Source organism: Pongo pygmaeus, chromosome 9, assembly GCF_028885625.2.
Source record: "Pongo pygmaeus isolate AG05252 chromosome 9, NHGRI_mPonPyg2-v2.0_pri, whole genome shotgun sequence".
In the NCBI taxonomy this organism is placed as follows: domain Eukaryota; kingdom Metazoa; phylum Chordata; class Mammalia; order Primates; family Hominidae; genus Pongo; species Pongo pygmaeus.
Genome location: NC_072382.2, coordinates 85,039,723 through 85,057,313, shown reverse-complemented (window position 1 = coordinate 85,057,313; position 17,591 = coordinate 85,039,723). Strand labels below are relative to the sequence as shown.

The window sequence follows — 17,591 nt, the reverse complement described above, 5'->3', positions numbered from 1 at the left end:
AACAACATAACAGATTTTTAAATTCTTTCATATATTTTCACATATTGGCTTTATTAAGCCCTTCCAAGGTGATACATATAGCCCAATATATTAGAAAAGTGTTAACTTCTTCCCCTTTTTCTATATAAACCAGAAATGTTGAATCCAGGATAATTTGATTGTCTTCTCTGCAGGGATAGCATTAGTTATTAGTTGTCAAAGCCCCTTGGCACATTGTAATTTAAGGTTTAAAATCTTAGCCTCTTCTTTCCATAACCCCTGCTCAACATTTGAAGAAAAAATTGTCAGTGAGAGAACTTTTATACCTTTTACAGAGAATTAGTTCTTGTGTTTTCTTTCCTTAAAGGGAAGTAGTAAGTGACAGGAAAAGTAACAGAGACATTGAAGTCGAGCGGAAAGACACTGGACTCAGATGAGAAAGCTGGATTTCAGTCACAGGCACCTAGCACTGATTCTACCTAATCTGTCTTGAGCAAGTCACATCCAACTTTGGTCTTCTGTTTTGGCCTCTATACCATAGTAGCATTATATTAGATTGGTATTTCCAAAAGTATGCTTTAAAATATTGTTCTATTTTCTGTGTCACGTGAAGAGACTCTGTGACCAAATACGTTTGCTAAATTCTGCAACTTGTATCCCGATCCTCTTGAAGATTCTCAATGAATTTTAGCATATTAAAAATTCTGTGAAGTCCTGCCATCAAGTAAGTGATTTGATTTTGATTAACAAATCTGTTTTATCATGGAATCTTCTTCTTAGAGTAATACTTACAAAACACCTAAAACTAGTGTTTAGTGGATATACTCAGGATGTGCTATGTGTGAGCATCTCTTATTTTTACTTGAAAATAAATATCCTATAGTAAAGCCATGAAATACTTTTAGGAAATGTGAGTAGAAACAATGCAAGTTTCTGAATAAGTATTAGTTGTGATGACTGAAATTATTATTATTTTTGGTAAATTTACAAAATTGCCTGATTTCATCCAAGTATCAATAAGAAAATCAAATTGAAGACATTGCGAATATGTAGAAATTGTCTGAATAATGAATGGGATGTTAAAGCATATTCATTGGTTATACCAACCTTAGATATCTTAGAATCAAGACCTGTAACTCTCTGAGCATGTCTCTTTCCTTTCAACAACACATTGCTTTCATCTTGAAAAGATCTTTTGCCTACAACACCTCATTTATTCTTAACCCCCGTCTTGGAGAGGTAGTTAGGACAGTCATTACTGTTATTCTTATTTTTCAGAAGGAAAGTTAGAACTCAGTTAGAACTTAGAAAAAGGTATTTCCAATATTACATAACTAGTAAATTGTGAAATTAGATTCAGACATAGATTTTGAGGTCCTGAAGTTAAATTCCTTTCACTGGTTTTGTCAACATCTCTGATTCTTGATTTTGGTTACACATTTGAATCTCAAGATAAGCTCTTGAACACTATGAATACCCAGTCCTCAGTCAACCCTGCATAATCATATCAGGATTTCTGGGGTAGGGATCATGCTTCATTTTATTTTATTTTTTTTTAGGTTTTCCAAATGATTTTAATGTGCAGCCGGGTTAAGAACCACCATCTTCCCTTGATCTAACCACATCCTAGCCCATTCTGCTGCTACCACTGCATCTCCTAAGGACAACTTTGATGGTAGTGCTCATTCTATCAAGCCAGTAGAGTATAATTAGCAATTTCCTGCAATTGGCTAAAAAAAATTTAGAACAGTTCACTCTCAAAATTCTGTCCCCTGAGGTTAAAGTCACTTCTGAAACAACAGGATAAAACCTGGACAACTGTTTCCTGAACTCTCTTCTAATTTATTTCAAATGTAATAAGTTATAATACAATGTAATTGCAATGACATATTTTATTTAAGGGTTAGAACCTCCTATTGCATTCTTTTTTATTTTGCTTATACTCAGTGTAATAGCCCTCTTTATAGAATTTGCTCTGTAAGTATCATGTTGCTGTCATTTTAAAATTATCTTAATAGCACACTCCATCAGTAAAACACAAAAGGTTGCCACTAATATATTTCTCTACTCTCAATTACATATGTATCACTATGCTAATATGTTGTTTACATTTTAAAACATATGAAAATGGAAATAGAAATACAAATATCAATGTGATTAATATTAATAGAAATACAAATGTTTTCCTCTCGTACCCAGTGGATTGCCCTAGGGTTCATATCATACTGTCCATTTTGGTGACCTCTGCTAGAGAAGAAATTTCAGTAAATCAAAACGATCACTCTTGCTTGCTCTCTCTCTTTATGTGGAGTAAAAAGTTAAGAAGTGAATTAATGATTAATGAAGGAAGAATAAAATCACAATGATGGAGCTTTGACTGTGTACCTTTTAAACTAATATGATCTGGTGCTAAGATTCTGTACCAGCTTTTCATCCTTATATCATGTGCCTGGCACAGAGCGAGTATCCAATAAATGTGTATTGTTGCTTGAATGACCTTCATTCTTATTGCTTTACTCTCTGACTCAACACAAATGTAAAATAGAATGCAACACAAATGCTTCATTCTTTCTATAAAATAGGGAATTTTGATTGCTTTTCCTTTGGTGTTCTGCAATCATTTTTTTTAAAATTTAGCTTAATACCTCAAAACTTATTAAGTGCCAACTATTTATATTGCATCAGCTAGAGGAATAGAGATGAATATGATCTAATCAGTTGCCCTTGAGAAGATCGTTCTTGGAGGTGGGAAGAGGCACTGTAGGAATAAGTGTTTCACAATATAGGGAGTGATAATTTCCACATAAAGAACCCTGAGGAGCAGCAGGATCAACAAAGCATAATGTCTGATTATGGCTGTTTGATTTCTATTTGTATGCTACTTTATATCATAGAGTCTTTTCAACTTCATGGTATCATTCTTTTCTCATAAACACAAATCTACAAATAAGTATAATTCCCATTTTACTTGTAAGAAAATGAATTCTTAGTAAATATGTTAACTGACTTAAATTCATGAAACTAGGAATTAAAACCAGATCTGATCTGATTCTACATTCAAAATTACTCTCACTGTATCAAGTTGCCTTCGTTTCTAGAAACAGCAAGGTTTGATATATGACTATTATTTCTAGTAAATTTAAGTCTGTTCATTGGGCTTGAGAAATTAACTTTCTTTTTTCCCATTCCGATTTTCATTACTCATGAGATGCTGCTATGTGTGTCTCATAATGACACCACTGTACTTAGCTTCTGCTCTTTCTTAAAGTTTTTGTTCTTGCTCATTTAGAGTTAATTTTGCTCTAACTATAACATACATATTCATTTCTGAAAAGATGAAAAACAAGAAAATATTTATTATCCAAAGATAACCATTACTAACATGCCTTTTATTTATTAATAGTTATTATTTTGAATACATTTTATTATAATAGTTAATTTCAGAGTACTATGGAGATTTTAATCCTTGGTTTATGCATATTTATTTTCATAGCATTGGCATTACTACATTGGATTGGTCTGCTTTTTAATTTATCTTACAACCTAATGATCAGCCACTTTGTTTCCTTTTTAAAAGTTAACTTTAGAGTTTTCTTACCAATGATTCTAGAGTTCCACATTTCCTTGTACTATGCCTTAGGTAACCTTAATGTCTGTAATCACCTCCCAGTTCATCCCACCATACTGATATTCCTGCAAGAACATGGAAAGGTCAGTATCTCGCCATCTCTACATTGCTCATTCCTCTTTATTATCATATTCTCATGCCCACACACCTCCCACCTTTGTATTATTACATTTATGTTTGCTTACACACATCTGAATTCCCACAAAACTTGCCATGTCTCCTTGCAAGTCTCCTGGCACCTCTTTCTTCAGCTGGTTTGCCTTCCTTTGTCTGCATCATGTTCAAATTCAGTGCTCCCTCTTCTGTTTGAGAGAATGAGTCATCTCACCTCCAGCCTCTCTTTCTTGGCCTCAGTCCTCTTTCCTATTAACAAACACACAGCCAGGCTGCACATATGTCCCCCTCTGTGTGGTGCACCCCACAGAGAGCACTTCAATCAAACTCACATGATTTTTTTCCTTGAAACCAGGCCAGTTGCTCAGTGTTCACCATTATAGGCAGATATTTGATGCAAATGAAAAAAAAAGAATAAAAAAGACAATGACAAACAATGACAAGAGCAACTAGCCAATCAGTGTAATGTCCCTTCTCACTGCATACAATCAGCTCCAGCTGTAGGCCCTTTATCTTGAGAGTTCATAGGATAATGCACACACATAATTAACCCAAACAAACTCACTTTTGTGGAAAACATTTTGAAGACGTCAGCACAAAAGAGCACTTTTTGGTCCAAATCCGGTACTATTCTGAATTTTTAAAAAGACCACACAGAAGCTTCATCAGCAGCACCCTAATTAAACTCATCAGTTCACAGATGTTTATAAGAAAATGATCAGCAAAAATTTTCACCAAGAAATCCTGCTCACAGATGATGACAATAGTATTAGTGATAAGAGCTAACATTAAGAACTGTATTGTGCCTGTCACTTTACATAGACCAACACATTTAAATCAGTAGCCTTTTGAAGCAGTAACTGCTATCATTCCTGTTTTGCAGATGTCAAAACTAAAGCTTACAAGGTTAAAGTCTCCCCAAATCACACAGCTAGGAAGCACCAGGGTCTAAGCTTCAGTATGGGTGACTGAAAAGCATGTGCTTTTAATCACTACATGCTGTTGCCAATACCATCATACCACCTGTTCTGTGACTGAAATCTATGTAAATTTTTCAATATTTCAGTCACCAAATAGAAACTGAGTGAACTACCACTATTTTAAACTACTATTATTATTCTCCCCAATATCCTCTTTCCCCATTTCTCACCATTACCTTTCCCTCAACTTCTGCTTTATGGTCTAAAAATTTTCCTAGTGATCAGAAGACTCTGTTAGCAAAGTGACTCTATGAAAATGTTGTTGAAGGTAATATTTTCTGGATCATTTCACTGCCTACCTTAAAAATGGCAAAAGGTGCAATTTAATAAGCACTGACCACATTTCTCTTTCACTGATAATCTAATGAGCTGTGTACTTTCTGTACTCTGGGGAGAGAGACAATGAGCCCTTGTCAGAAACAGAGCTTTGCTGTCACTTATAATCTAATCCAGTTAGTTTCTAGCCTTTGGTTTTTATTTTTAATTATTATTGACTTCTCATTCCCCCTGTGTTATGCCACCAGATGCTGTTTCTCTTCTGTTCTCTCAGTATAGATATATCTGTGGGCCATAGTCACAGTATTAAAAGCTGCCTTAGGCAATCTTTTTTTTTTTTAGAGGAAACACCCACTTTCATATACATTTTAAACCATGGAACATCACACGTAAATATTCATTATCGGCCACGTGCGGTGGCTCACGCCTGTAATCCCAGCACTTCGGGAGCCTGAGGCGGGTGAATCACCTGAGGTCAGGAGTCTGAGACTAGCCTGGCCAACATGGTGAAACCCTGTCTCTACTAAAAATACAAAATTAGCTGGCAGTGGTGGCGCATGCCTGTAATCCCAGCTACTCGGGAGGCTGAGGCAGGAGAATTGCTTGAACCCGGGAGGCAGAGGTTGCAGTGAGCCAAGATGGCGCCATTGCACTCCAACCTAGGCAACAAGAGCAAAACTCCGTCTCAAAAAAATAAAAAGAATAAAAAATAAATCATTATCTAGGCACAAATGGTAACGGCCCTAAAATAAATGATTAATCAAATGTATAAGAAGGTTTTGAAGAGACAGTGAGATATATTAAGCTGCTTTCCATTTTACTTATTTATTTTTTGACTGGTCAGTGTATTAGGATGATGCAATATACTATTACCACTGGGTTAAGCAGGAAATATAATGATTCCTCAAGCTTTTATAATAGTTTGGAATTTATTCTACTTTTATATGTAAACTCAGAAAAAAACCCTTTTCTCCTAAAGGGAGAAAGAACAGGTGATATGAGCCCTAGCTTTTGATGAATCAACATACAAATATAATCTCATTTTCATCTTGTAAGGAGGCTTGTGATCCAACTGGTGGCTTTGACAATTGGAGGCAGTGTGACCTCTTTGTTGCAAGTTAATCTCTTTAAAAAACGGTTTTTCTCATCTGTAAAATTTGCCTGATTAATAGTATCTACCTCCTGGAGCTATTCTGATGATAAGTTATATGATTCGTGTCAAAATATATGACATAGTACTCCTAAAATATATGACATGCAAGTATTAAATAAACGTTAGTTATTATTGTTTTGTTATTTCTGTATTATTAAGGGCTGCCATTATCAACTGTGTTCTCCATACCTGAAGTTCCTCTACATTCTCCCTCTCTGCATAAGTCTATTCTTCTATCCATTCATTCCACAAACAATTGTGTATTATTAATGTGGGTTTCATGAAAGCAAGGACCTTGTCTATCTGGAAGAAGTAGTATAGCTGAGTGGTTAGCAGCATGGTTTCTGGAGCCAAACTGTCTAGCTTTGAATTCTGCCTCTGACACTTACCAGATCAATGACTTGGGGCAAGTTTCTTAACCTCTTGGAGACACACTTTTCTCATCTGTAAAATAAGGTAATTATAATAGCTACCTCATAAGTTATTGTGAAGATTTGATTGTGTTAATCTATATAAAATACTTTAAAATAGTGCCTGGCATGTAATATGGGCTATATGTGTTTACTATGATTATTGATTATCATTTTTATTATTTATCATATCTCCAATATCTGGCCCCGAGTCTGACACATAACAGGTATGCAGTAAACATTTGATGAGTGAATAAACAAATGCCAGACACTGAAATGAAAAAAGATTTAAGGGAACATCTCTTATCTAGAAGAGAAATGTGAGAGGTGCTGGAGAAGCTTATGGCTTAATGGAGAACTCACAGCCAGCATTCAAACACATCAGTCAGGTTCAGTTCTCTCCAGTTCCACAGTCCCTAACCTGGGCTACATCACCAAGGATTAACTAGCACATGGAATTTACATAGCAACATGGAGCAAAATAATAAAGATTACGAATAGTAGTGCTGCAAAGTATGGTATAGCTAAAGTGCTAATTAGATAGTATAGATAATATGTACTATAGGAATTCAGTCCAATGCTTTTGGGACATTTATTTTAATTTTACATTATACCATTGGAAAGTAATTAAACAATTATGTCATTAAAGAAATAGTAGCCAAATAAATCCAAACATATATGGTCAACTAATTTTTGACAAAGAAAATAAGAGAACATGATGAAGAAAGGCTAGTCTTTTCAATGAATGATACTGGGAAAATGAAATCGCCACATGCAAAAGAATGAAATTGGACTCTAATGCCATATACAAAAATCAGCCTAATTTGGCTAAACGACCTAAACGTAAAACCTAAAACCATAAAATTTCTAGAAAAGAACATAGGGGAAAAGCTTCCTTGACCTTGGCATTAGCAATGTTGTTTTGGATATCACGTTAAAAGCTCAGGCTACAAAAGGAAAAATAAATACGACTACATTAAACTCAAAATCTTCTGCAAAGCAAGGGAAACAATCAACAAAATGAAACAAATTGGAAAAAAAATTACAAACCATATATCTGATGATAGGTTAATAACCAAAATTTATAAAGAACGATACAACTCAATAGTGGAAAAATAATTAACAGAATTTTAAAAATGCACAAAGGACATGAATAGATATTTCTCCAAAAAAGATGCAAAAAAGTCCAACAGGTATGCAAAAAGGTGCTTAATATCACTAATCATCAAGAAAATGCAAATCTAAACTGCCATGAGATATCACTTCACAACTATTATCAAATGATAATATGATGGCTATTATCAAATGATGGCTATTATCAAAAAGATGAGAATAACAAATGTCAGTGAGGATGTGGAGAAAAGGGAGCACTTGTACACTATTGACTGGGATGTAGACTGGTGTAGCCATTATGGAAAACAGTATGCAGGCTCCTAAATAAATTAAAAATAGTTTTACCACGTTACCCAGAAATCTCTGGTCTTGTTATATACCCAAAGAAGATGAAATCACCACCTTGTAAAGATATCTGCACTCCCATGTTGAATGCAGCATTATTTACAATAGCCGAGATATGGCAATGACCTTCATGTCTGTCAGTGGATAAAAGGATAAAGAAAATGTGGTATATATGCACAATGAAATATTCAGCCTTAAAAAATGGGAGATCCTGCCATTTACCACAACATGGATAGACTTGGAGGACATTATGCTAAATAAAGTAAGCCAGAACAGAAGGAACAATATTGCATGATCTCACTTATATGTGGAATCTTAACAATAAAAGTCAAATATACAGAGATAGAGGATAAAACAGTGGTTACAGGGGGAGGTGGGAAATGGGGAGATATAGGTGAAAGAATAAAAAGTAGCAGATATGTAGGATGAACAAGTCTAGAGGTCTAATGTTTAACATAAAGACTATAGTTAATAAAATTGTATTATATTAGGAATTTTGTGAAATAAGTAGATTTTAGCTGCTCTTGTCACACAAAATTGTAACTGTGATGATGGATATGTTAATTTACTTCACTATAGTGACCATTTTATTATCTATATTTGTGACATAACATCATGCTGTGAACCTGAAATATACACAATAAAATTTATTTTTTTAAATAGTAGCCAGATACGGATAACCTAGGTATTTGAAATACTTCCTGAATTAATGTTTATTCTAATGTCCTCAAAGTTTAAGTCTTTTTAGAGAGATTGTCTTAAAATCATTTCAGATAAGTGGTGCAGAGACCCACTATAATGCCACTGCCATGAAGTCAGTGTATCATTTGTATCACAGTCTTTTCTATGCAATAAAGAAAGAGGCATTTCTGTTAACGCAATGACAATAGGGTATCCTTGAACTTGCTCACCTGAAAAGACATGTGTTCCGAATAGACTCATATTAAACGACATTTTGATGAGAACCATTTTAAAGTGAAAAAATCAAGGTTTGGTGAAGCTATAAAGAAATGAGGGCTCTCATATTGTGCTGGTATGAGAGCAAACCGGTTCATCTTTCCAGAGAGAAACAGGCACTTTCACACTAGGTATCAAAAGCCCTGATAATGTTCACATAGTTTGGTCCAGTAGTTTCACTTGTATGGGTAAATCTATATCAAAGAAATATTATCAGAGTTGTGCACAAATATAGAAAAAGGATTATTGCAACATTATTTATAGTCGTAAAAAGTTAGAAGCAAACAAAACGTGCACTAGTAAGAAACTGGTTAGATCATTATACTGCAGTCATGCAACATAAGGCTCTGCAGAAAACAAAATTCATGTTGTTAAACTACATTGCTGCTACAAACAACTAGTCACTCTAGGTTTAAAAAGCAGGTTCCAAAACAATGCGTATAATAAAGTCAAAATTGTTTAAGGAAATATATCTAAGTAGGGAGATTATGAATGATTTTTATTTTCTTATTTTTAAGTTTTCTTCCACAAATATGGTTACTTTTGTATCATAGAAACTATAGCATAACAAAAAAGGCATTTGACTCCTTATTTTCCTTTCCACAAATACTATTCTGAATTCCATTACAGTATATCACTTCCTCATTTAAAAAAAGGCAGAAGCAACCTTATTTTATAGAATCAATGATTGTACTTATCTGCTTTGACTAATACAGTTAATTCATCTGTTCTGTCAAGGATACTGGACAGTAATTATCACAATTTATAATTCCAGGAATCTTCTTGCCTGAATATTTTTCTTCTGCTCCATAGATTTAACTCTAATATTGATCTTTTTCACCCTTTCAGGTAAACAACTACAGTTTAGAAGAAGTAACACATGAAGAGGCAGTAGCAATATTAAAGAACACATCAGAGGTAGTTTATTTAAAAGTTGGCAAACCCACTACCATTTATATGACTGATCCTTATGGTCCACCTGATATTACTCACTGTAAGTACCATTGTCATCTTCAAATAGCATGCCAGACTTGAAGAACTGGAATTCTATAAAACTATTGACAAAGCATTCTACTTGTACCTTCCCTCTTGGTTAACTTCTGGAAATACTTCAGAGGGAGTATCCTAAACTCCACTACTATGTTGCCTTTGCAGGCCCTTACGTACTGTTTGAAGATGAGATATCCTAATGAGTTGGCATGCCCACCATTATGGAAAGGCTTAATGTTGAGGGCAGCGTAATTAAAGTAGTGTATGGGCAATATATTTTGAAAGGCTATTTCTCAAGCTCCTAAAGGATGATCACTCTCATGCCATCATATTATTTCTTCCAACTTCAGATCTCTGTAGTAGTAGATTAGAAAAGAGAGACTGGCAAATAGACCAGAGGTAGCTCTATGATTCTTCCTGTAAAAGGGGATCTTGCAATTGAATGGTGAAATTATGATCCTCAATCACCATCACATAGCTTTTACTTTACTTGAATTTGTTATGTTGGCAAGAAAGCTGGAGAAAATTATCAGTCACTATGGCAATAGAGGTGAGCTGGAAGTGGGACTTCTGCGGCAACAACTAACAACTAATGAGACACTATGCTGGGGTCCTCAAAAAGTCCACTGTTGCATAAGCATCATATGTTCTCCTCTTCTTAATAGATCAACATGAATCTTAACTAAGTTTCTGTCTTTGAAGACTAGATTTAGAAGCAATTTACTTTGTTATGTAAATGTAAGGGATAGTTGTGTCAACAGTAGTAAGCTTGCTCATTCTGAAATGTTGAGAGTCCGTTTGTGAGATGGGAAACTTGGAACGTCTTCAGAACTGGCCATTAATTAGTACTATGGTCTCAAGAAAACTGTTCAAGTTCTCTCAGACTTACATGTTTCTCTTGAGAGAAATGTGTTGAATAATTTTATTTCCTGCCCATTGCATTAGCTATTGCTTTTCTTAATGATGATTCTGAAACAACTTACCTCCAAAATATGTATGTTTTCAAGCTGGCAGTAAATTGAGATCAGACTTACCTTAGAATATGAAAGAGTTTTAACTTTCAGAGTTTTTCAAACTGGAAGAATGTAGCAAAATCAGCCCTGATAGTCTGTGAGCCACTTCATGCAGGGCATATAAGGTCAATGTCAAAGAGAGAAAAGGGAGAAAACCAATCTAATAAACCTAAGAAATATGTATTGAGTAATTTCAGTATGTACAAGGCACATTGTAAGGTAATATGTGGGATGCAGAGGAGATAGAATCATGGCCTTCAAAGAGCTTTGTTGGGAGGAAGGCTAACTCAGATATATAAATAGAAGCAATATTTGGCAGAATAAGAGATATGTATATGCCATGGGAGAGGTAAATATAAATGTTATTTGGGAACTCAAAGAAAAGAGATATATCATCTGTCTTTGGAACATCAGAAAAATATGCATAGGATGGCATTTCAGTTGCATCTTCAGAATGAGATTTCAACATCTGAGATGGGTTAGGTAGGAGATGCAAATTATAGGCAGATGGTACAGTGGAACAAAGGTACAGATGTCAGGAAGCACAGGCTATGTTTGAGGATGATAGGATATGTGTTGGGCGATATTAAAATTGATCGATCTTGCAAGAATGGCAAAGAGGAGAGTTTATACTATATTAAATACATAACGACAATGGAGAACATTTAAGTAAGAGAATAGTGTGGTCAGTCTGAATTTCAGGAGGTTTTACCTCATCTCAACGTATAAAATGGATTTGAGGAGAGAGAAAGGAGCAAGAGACCCAGTTAGGAGGTGTTTTCAGTCACCTAAAAGGGAGATACATTAGGAAGGAGGAATGAAAAAGAAAGGCCGGAGTTCTTGGCCTTTGTGGGATGGGAATAGAGTATATTTTGGGAGAAAGTCTCATAGGAGAACCTGATCCTTAGGAGGCTTTTGCTCTCAATGATTGGATATTAATAATGTGAAAACAATGTGAGCTCTGAAATTAGAAAGCTAACATTTTATTTCAATAGAAAATTAATCATTGTTCTCAAAATATGTGTGCTGGATCTCTTCTCCAGTTCTTCTCTTCACCAAATTAGACTAACTGGCATTACAGACTTAACTATTATTAAGTCTTCCCTATCCTAAAGGTCACTATGTGCTTGTATATATTAAATGCAAATAAACTGCAACTCCCCCCTCTTGGAGGACAAGAAAATCCTTGGCATGCAGCAAAGCCTTTCTGTTTTTAATGCATTTTTCTGAAGTATAGCATGACACATTGAATCACCCACATAACAGGTTTCTTTTCTCTTTTTCCCCCACCTCTTAGCTTATTCTCCACCAATGGAAAACCATCTACTCTCTGGCAACAATGGCACTTTAGAATATAAAACCTCCCTGCCACCCATCTCTCCAGGAAGGTACTCACCAATTCCAAAGCACATGCTTGTTGACGACGACTACACCAGGTCAGATATGCCTCTTATTACCAGAAAGAAATCACATCTGCCTAACATGTCAGGTGTTGTTTTGGATGCTAACTAAAGCTTCTGAGTCCCATTCAACCTTACTGTAGTTTTGCCTCAAGTGCATTGCAACTGTGTCATTGTCCTCTGATAGGCAGCAAAATCACAAAATATTTGTGAATAAATATTAAGATACACTTATACATCACTTTGCCGTTTATTAAGACTTTCTATATCTGATCTCATTTAAGCTTTACAGCCATACTGTAAGAGAAGTATTAATATTTGAGAAGAGAAGATAGTGCTGAGATTCAAAAGGAAGGAAGTAGCATGCCAATATTATATATTTGGTTAGTGGAATTCAGTGGGTAAATGAATAATAAAGAAATGTAAATGTAAAAACTTTTTGTCTTTAACTGGTCATTACATTTGGCAAAGGAATACAAAGATGATCAAAGAACAAAAATTTCCCCCAAACTCCCTCCAGAGTGACCTGTCCCGGGGTACCCAAGGTGACGACCTGGCATAAACCTTTCATACCTTCTCCATGTTCTTACAAACATATACAAATGTATTTTCAGATATACGTGGGGCCTGCCATTATTTTTACAAAATATGTTTATATTTTACACATTGTTCCACAACTTTTCTCCATGAACAGTACTTTTATCAAAAATGAGATTACATGTACATATGTGTGCTTAATTTCGATATGTGTTTGTGTGTAAAGAATGATAGATGGGTTGTTTTGGTTTTATACCCTGCCTGTCTAACTGAAGTCATTTGTCAGCCTTTCAAAAAGTAGAGACTTTCTGCCAGTTAGCTTTCTTCACTGGTAAATGTGCATGCTTTGATCTTTCCGTTCTTTGGTATATCTTTTTAAATGATTAAGCATTTTCCATTTATTTTGCAATATCAGGTTTGCTGAAGTAGCTCTTTATATCTTTAGCCAAAGAATGGAATGTTTGGATGCTGAAAATGTGCATCCATGGTGTAAATCAAATACAAGCTTCTTCGTATGCTGAAATGTCTGATCTCTATGCTCTTAATTAAAATGAGGGCTACAGCAAAGATAATCCTCATGGCTCTCTAACGAATTCTGTAAATACAGGCACCTTTATCCACCAGAGTGATGATCTCTTTGCTCTCATCCTATTACTAATATTTGATATGATTTTAATTTAGAAATGTCACTTTATGTTACTAGGCCCCACAGTGAATTAACATTTATTCAAGTCCCTTCATAATCCAGACCCTCTGCTAGCTGTTTTTATACACTAGAGGATTAAATTGTGTGTTTAATCCTCTGAAAAACACACAGAAAAAAGGCTTTCATCTCCGTTTTAGAGATGTAGAAATTGAAGTTCTAAGAGGTTATGAAACTTGCTTATGGTCACATAGCTTTTATTAATAAGTAGAAAAACTGAGTGCCTTAACAGCTTTAAAATCCCAGCTAAGAGAAAACGTTTTAATTTTCTAATATTAAAAAATGAAAACCAAGTCATATAAAACTATGTTCATCATAGAAATATGTGGCTAGAAAGGGACCTCAGAGTTTTGATGAGCTCTAAAAACAGCTAGACCATAGTTGAAAGCTACCTCTACCACTGACTGTGTGACCCTGGACAAGTCATTTAACCTCTGCAAGCTTCAGTTTTCTCACCTGTACAAGGGAATAGAAAGTGAGTCTATCTCAATAGGTTGTTGTAATGATTAAGTGAGCTAATGAATGCAAAGAACTTAGAAAGGTGCCTGGCACATTATAAGTACTCAACGAATGTTATCTATTTACAGTAACTATATTTACTATTATCTTAATCCACTTCAGATGTCACATGAAATATTTTTACAGTACACATGAGATATGCCTCAGTATCTTAGATCCTGCCCCTGACTCTTCTCCTGTTCCCCTAGAGGACAGTCTCACTAGTATTTCCCTACAAAATCAGAACGGTTGGTGCCTGGAAAACTGTTAAAGTAAATTATATTAGTTCACACACATAAACCTACACATACACACCCTTCCACCACTCTCTTACCATTGTTGGTGTTCTCTAATAGGTGCTTTACACTGTAGGCATTACCATGGGTCTCAGAGGTATTTGCTCAGAGGCAGACTCACTTTCTCATTCATAAATATTAATTGAATACTTCCTATAAGACACTTGGTGCTACACTAGAGATGAACAATTGAATAAGAAAAAGCATCTAAGAACTATCCAATTGGGGCAAAAAAAAAATGTGTAAATCAATGGATTCCCCAATGCCTGTTCCCTAATTTATGCAGACCCCCCTCCATGAAGTTTTCCACAAAGCCTAATTTATTAATTTTTTTTCAAAATCTTGAGATTATATATTTTGTAATCAAAATGCCCTTTCTTTTGTAAAAGAATTATGGCAATTATTTATTATGTTTTTACTTAGAAAAGAAAAATTGGCAACTTTTTGTTAGTCTTCATTTTTTAAATGTTAAATATCTGTAAAATTCAAAAGTCTGAGAATTACTAACAGAAGCAAGCAAGCAAAACTAGGGTCAGTTCTCTAAAGTGCCCTTATGTAGCACTAGCAGAGTTCCCTAACACCACAAGAGACACTTAGGAAATATTGCTAAATGAATATGAGTTTTACATGAATGCCGTAGGAATAACCTATGGCATCAAAGAAAGTTTTAAAGAGGATATAACTCTAATTAGCACTTGAAAACTGTGTAGGCATTGGTCAGAGAGTCAAGAGATGAGGAAGGGCATTTGTGGTAGTGGGATAGATTGTGCAGACTCACAGAAGAATGTGAAATAGAATAAAATGAAAGCAAGAATTAGAGCTTGAAATATAAGACTCACAAAGGAAAATGGTACCTACCTTTGCATCATCTTTATATTCCTGTTCCTTCTCTCCTATGCAACCTAGCTGTAAGATTAACAATACATAGAGTAATAAAAACAAAAGGATCATTACTATTCACCATTAACAATAAGTGCTGTAATATATATTATTGCTCCTATATTATTTATATGATATTCTTATTCTTGATTTTTACAGATTAAAAAATTCTCAGAGAGGTTAGGTAATTGCCTCATAAGCATACAGCAATCGAATAGAATCAAAATTTGAATTCAGGTCTGTCTGTTTTCAAAGGCCCCATCCCTGCATCCCTGGTTGGTAGTGCTCGTCCTACCACTTACTACCTAGATAACTCTGAACAAGTCAGTTCATCTCTATGAGTCTTGATTTTCTCATCCGTAGATTCGCTATAAAGAATCTTCTAATTTCCTCATGGAATTGTGAAGTTTTAATACGTTAACATATACGAATGTTGTCATTTTTAGAAGGCTCTATAAATTATTATTCTAAGTTCATTTAGCTGCTTATGTTTGAGACCTACTTTGTATTTTCCTAAAATAGTAAATCAAGAAAATAATGGAACTAATAATGGAACTAATAATGGAACTAATAATGGTTCTAATAATGGAACTTGGGCCATTAGAATAATGGTTCTAATAATGGAACTTGGGCCAGTAGGGAGACATGTCTATGAAATGGGAACTTTCCCATAACCTATAAAATCACATCAAATTGGAAAACTTTTGTTCCATGTATTCATATCTTAATCTATTGTAATAAATGTTTGTCTATTTTCCTGATTTATAGTCACATTTGTTATGGATGTACAGTAAGAATTTTAAAGCAATTTTGATTCAAATAATTCTACAATAACCTAGGTAGATTTTTAAATCTATTTCTATTAAAGAAATGTACACCTGTACAAACTGGAAAGTTTTATTTTTCCATGAATTTAGAAGAAAAGGAACAAATAAAAAAAGTTTTGGATACAATCTCTTAGAAGCATGCTCGCTGAGTCCCTATAAATCAGCATTCATTGTGATGTAGATATCTGGTTTTCAATTTTTGGAAAACAAAGCTATTACAACAATACTGAGATTGTTTTTGTCTCAGGCATTATAGACTGTCAGAATAGAAAGGGCCATAAACAAATATAAAGTCTAATCTCTCTTTTCTGGATGGACCAGAGACACAGGGCCCAGAGTGATTTGTTGGCTTTCCCTGGTCCAGTATTTGTAAGTAGTACAATCAGATTTAGAGCCCATGTAAATGTGCATTATTTTTTTGGCTGGAGTAAGAAAGTAGCAATTATGAAAAACTATCTTCAATCAAGAATTACCTGGTAACAGTGTCTATTTTGTACATTACCTGTAACTATGAGTTCTATCTTTACTGGGCCAAGTTTTCCCTAGTTACTCAGAAGAGAGGCAAACCACACATCATCACTGTCTGGCTGAAAATACTTACGATATGCAAACAGTACTAAAATGAAACAAAAAAATTGGTAATGCAAAGTAAAACGTTTGACCCTGTCACTTACTGAACAGACATAATCTCATCAGTCTGGAGTCCACGTCTACTCTATTGTCTCCGAATTATAGAACACTAGCTTACTAGCCATGTCATCTAATATATATTCAAGTTGCCTTTTCTCCTTTATTCAGTTATTTGCTCATTCAGTGAATATTCAGCTTCTACCCATGTCAAGCATAGTTATTAGCAACAAAGTCACAATGGTGAACAAACTGGTCAAGGTGCTTGCCCTCATGGAATTTACATTTTAGTATATTGAATAAGAGATGTATAAATAAATGCATTAAGTTCAGTTAGCGCTAAGTGCTATAAAGAAAGTAAAACAGGCTAATGTGATGAGCAGTGATTGGGGAAGAGAACAATATGAAGTAGGATAACCAGGGAGTGCCTCTCTCAGGAGATAGCATATGGACTGAGACCTGAATAAAAAGTAGAAAGTGGTGATTAAGGATCAGAGAAATAGCATTCCAAGAAGAGAGAATAGCAAAGCCAAAGTCACTGAGGCAGGAATAAGTTTAGTGTGTTCCAGCAACATAAAGAAGTCCAGTTTAGCTAGAAAGAGGTGAGGTAATGGGAGCAGGCAGAAAATTAGGTTAGATAAGGAAGCCAGAAGCAGAAGATGTAGGACTTCACAGGTAATGAGAAAGTGTAAGTCTAATTTTAAGTGCATTGAGAATTCATTGAAGAGTACTAATCAGGAAAACTGATCTGATTTATGTTTTTTTTAAAAAAAAAAAAAAAAGTTCTGACTGCTGTGTGGAGTAGAGAGACCACTGAAAAAAAAGAGGGAAAAGATTATGACACCTGGGACTGAAGTGAGGGGTAG

At 34.8% G+C, this 17,591-nt stretch overlaps 1 protein-coding gene across 15 annotated transcripts in view; it reads left to right on the top strand.

Annotated features, from left to right (window-relative positions):
- DLG2 (discs large MAGUK scaffold protein 2) overlaps window positions 1-17,591 on the top strand; it is a 2,182,864-nt gene that overhangs the window by 1,661,804 nt on the left and 503,469 nt on the right. For all 15 annotated transcript variants that reach the window (XM_054441573.1, XM_054441571.1, XM_054441577.2 and 12 more), the window contains 2 exons: window positions 9,805-9,949; window positions 12,256-12,394. In XM_054441573.1, coding sequence (XP_054297548.1) covers window positions 9,805-9,949; window positions 12,256-12,394 — 284 coding nt within the window. The remainder of the gene's footprint in view (window positions 1-9,804; window positions 9,950-12,255; window positions 12,395-17,591) is intronic.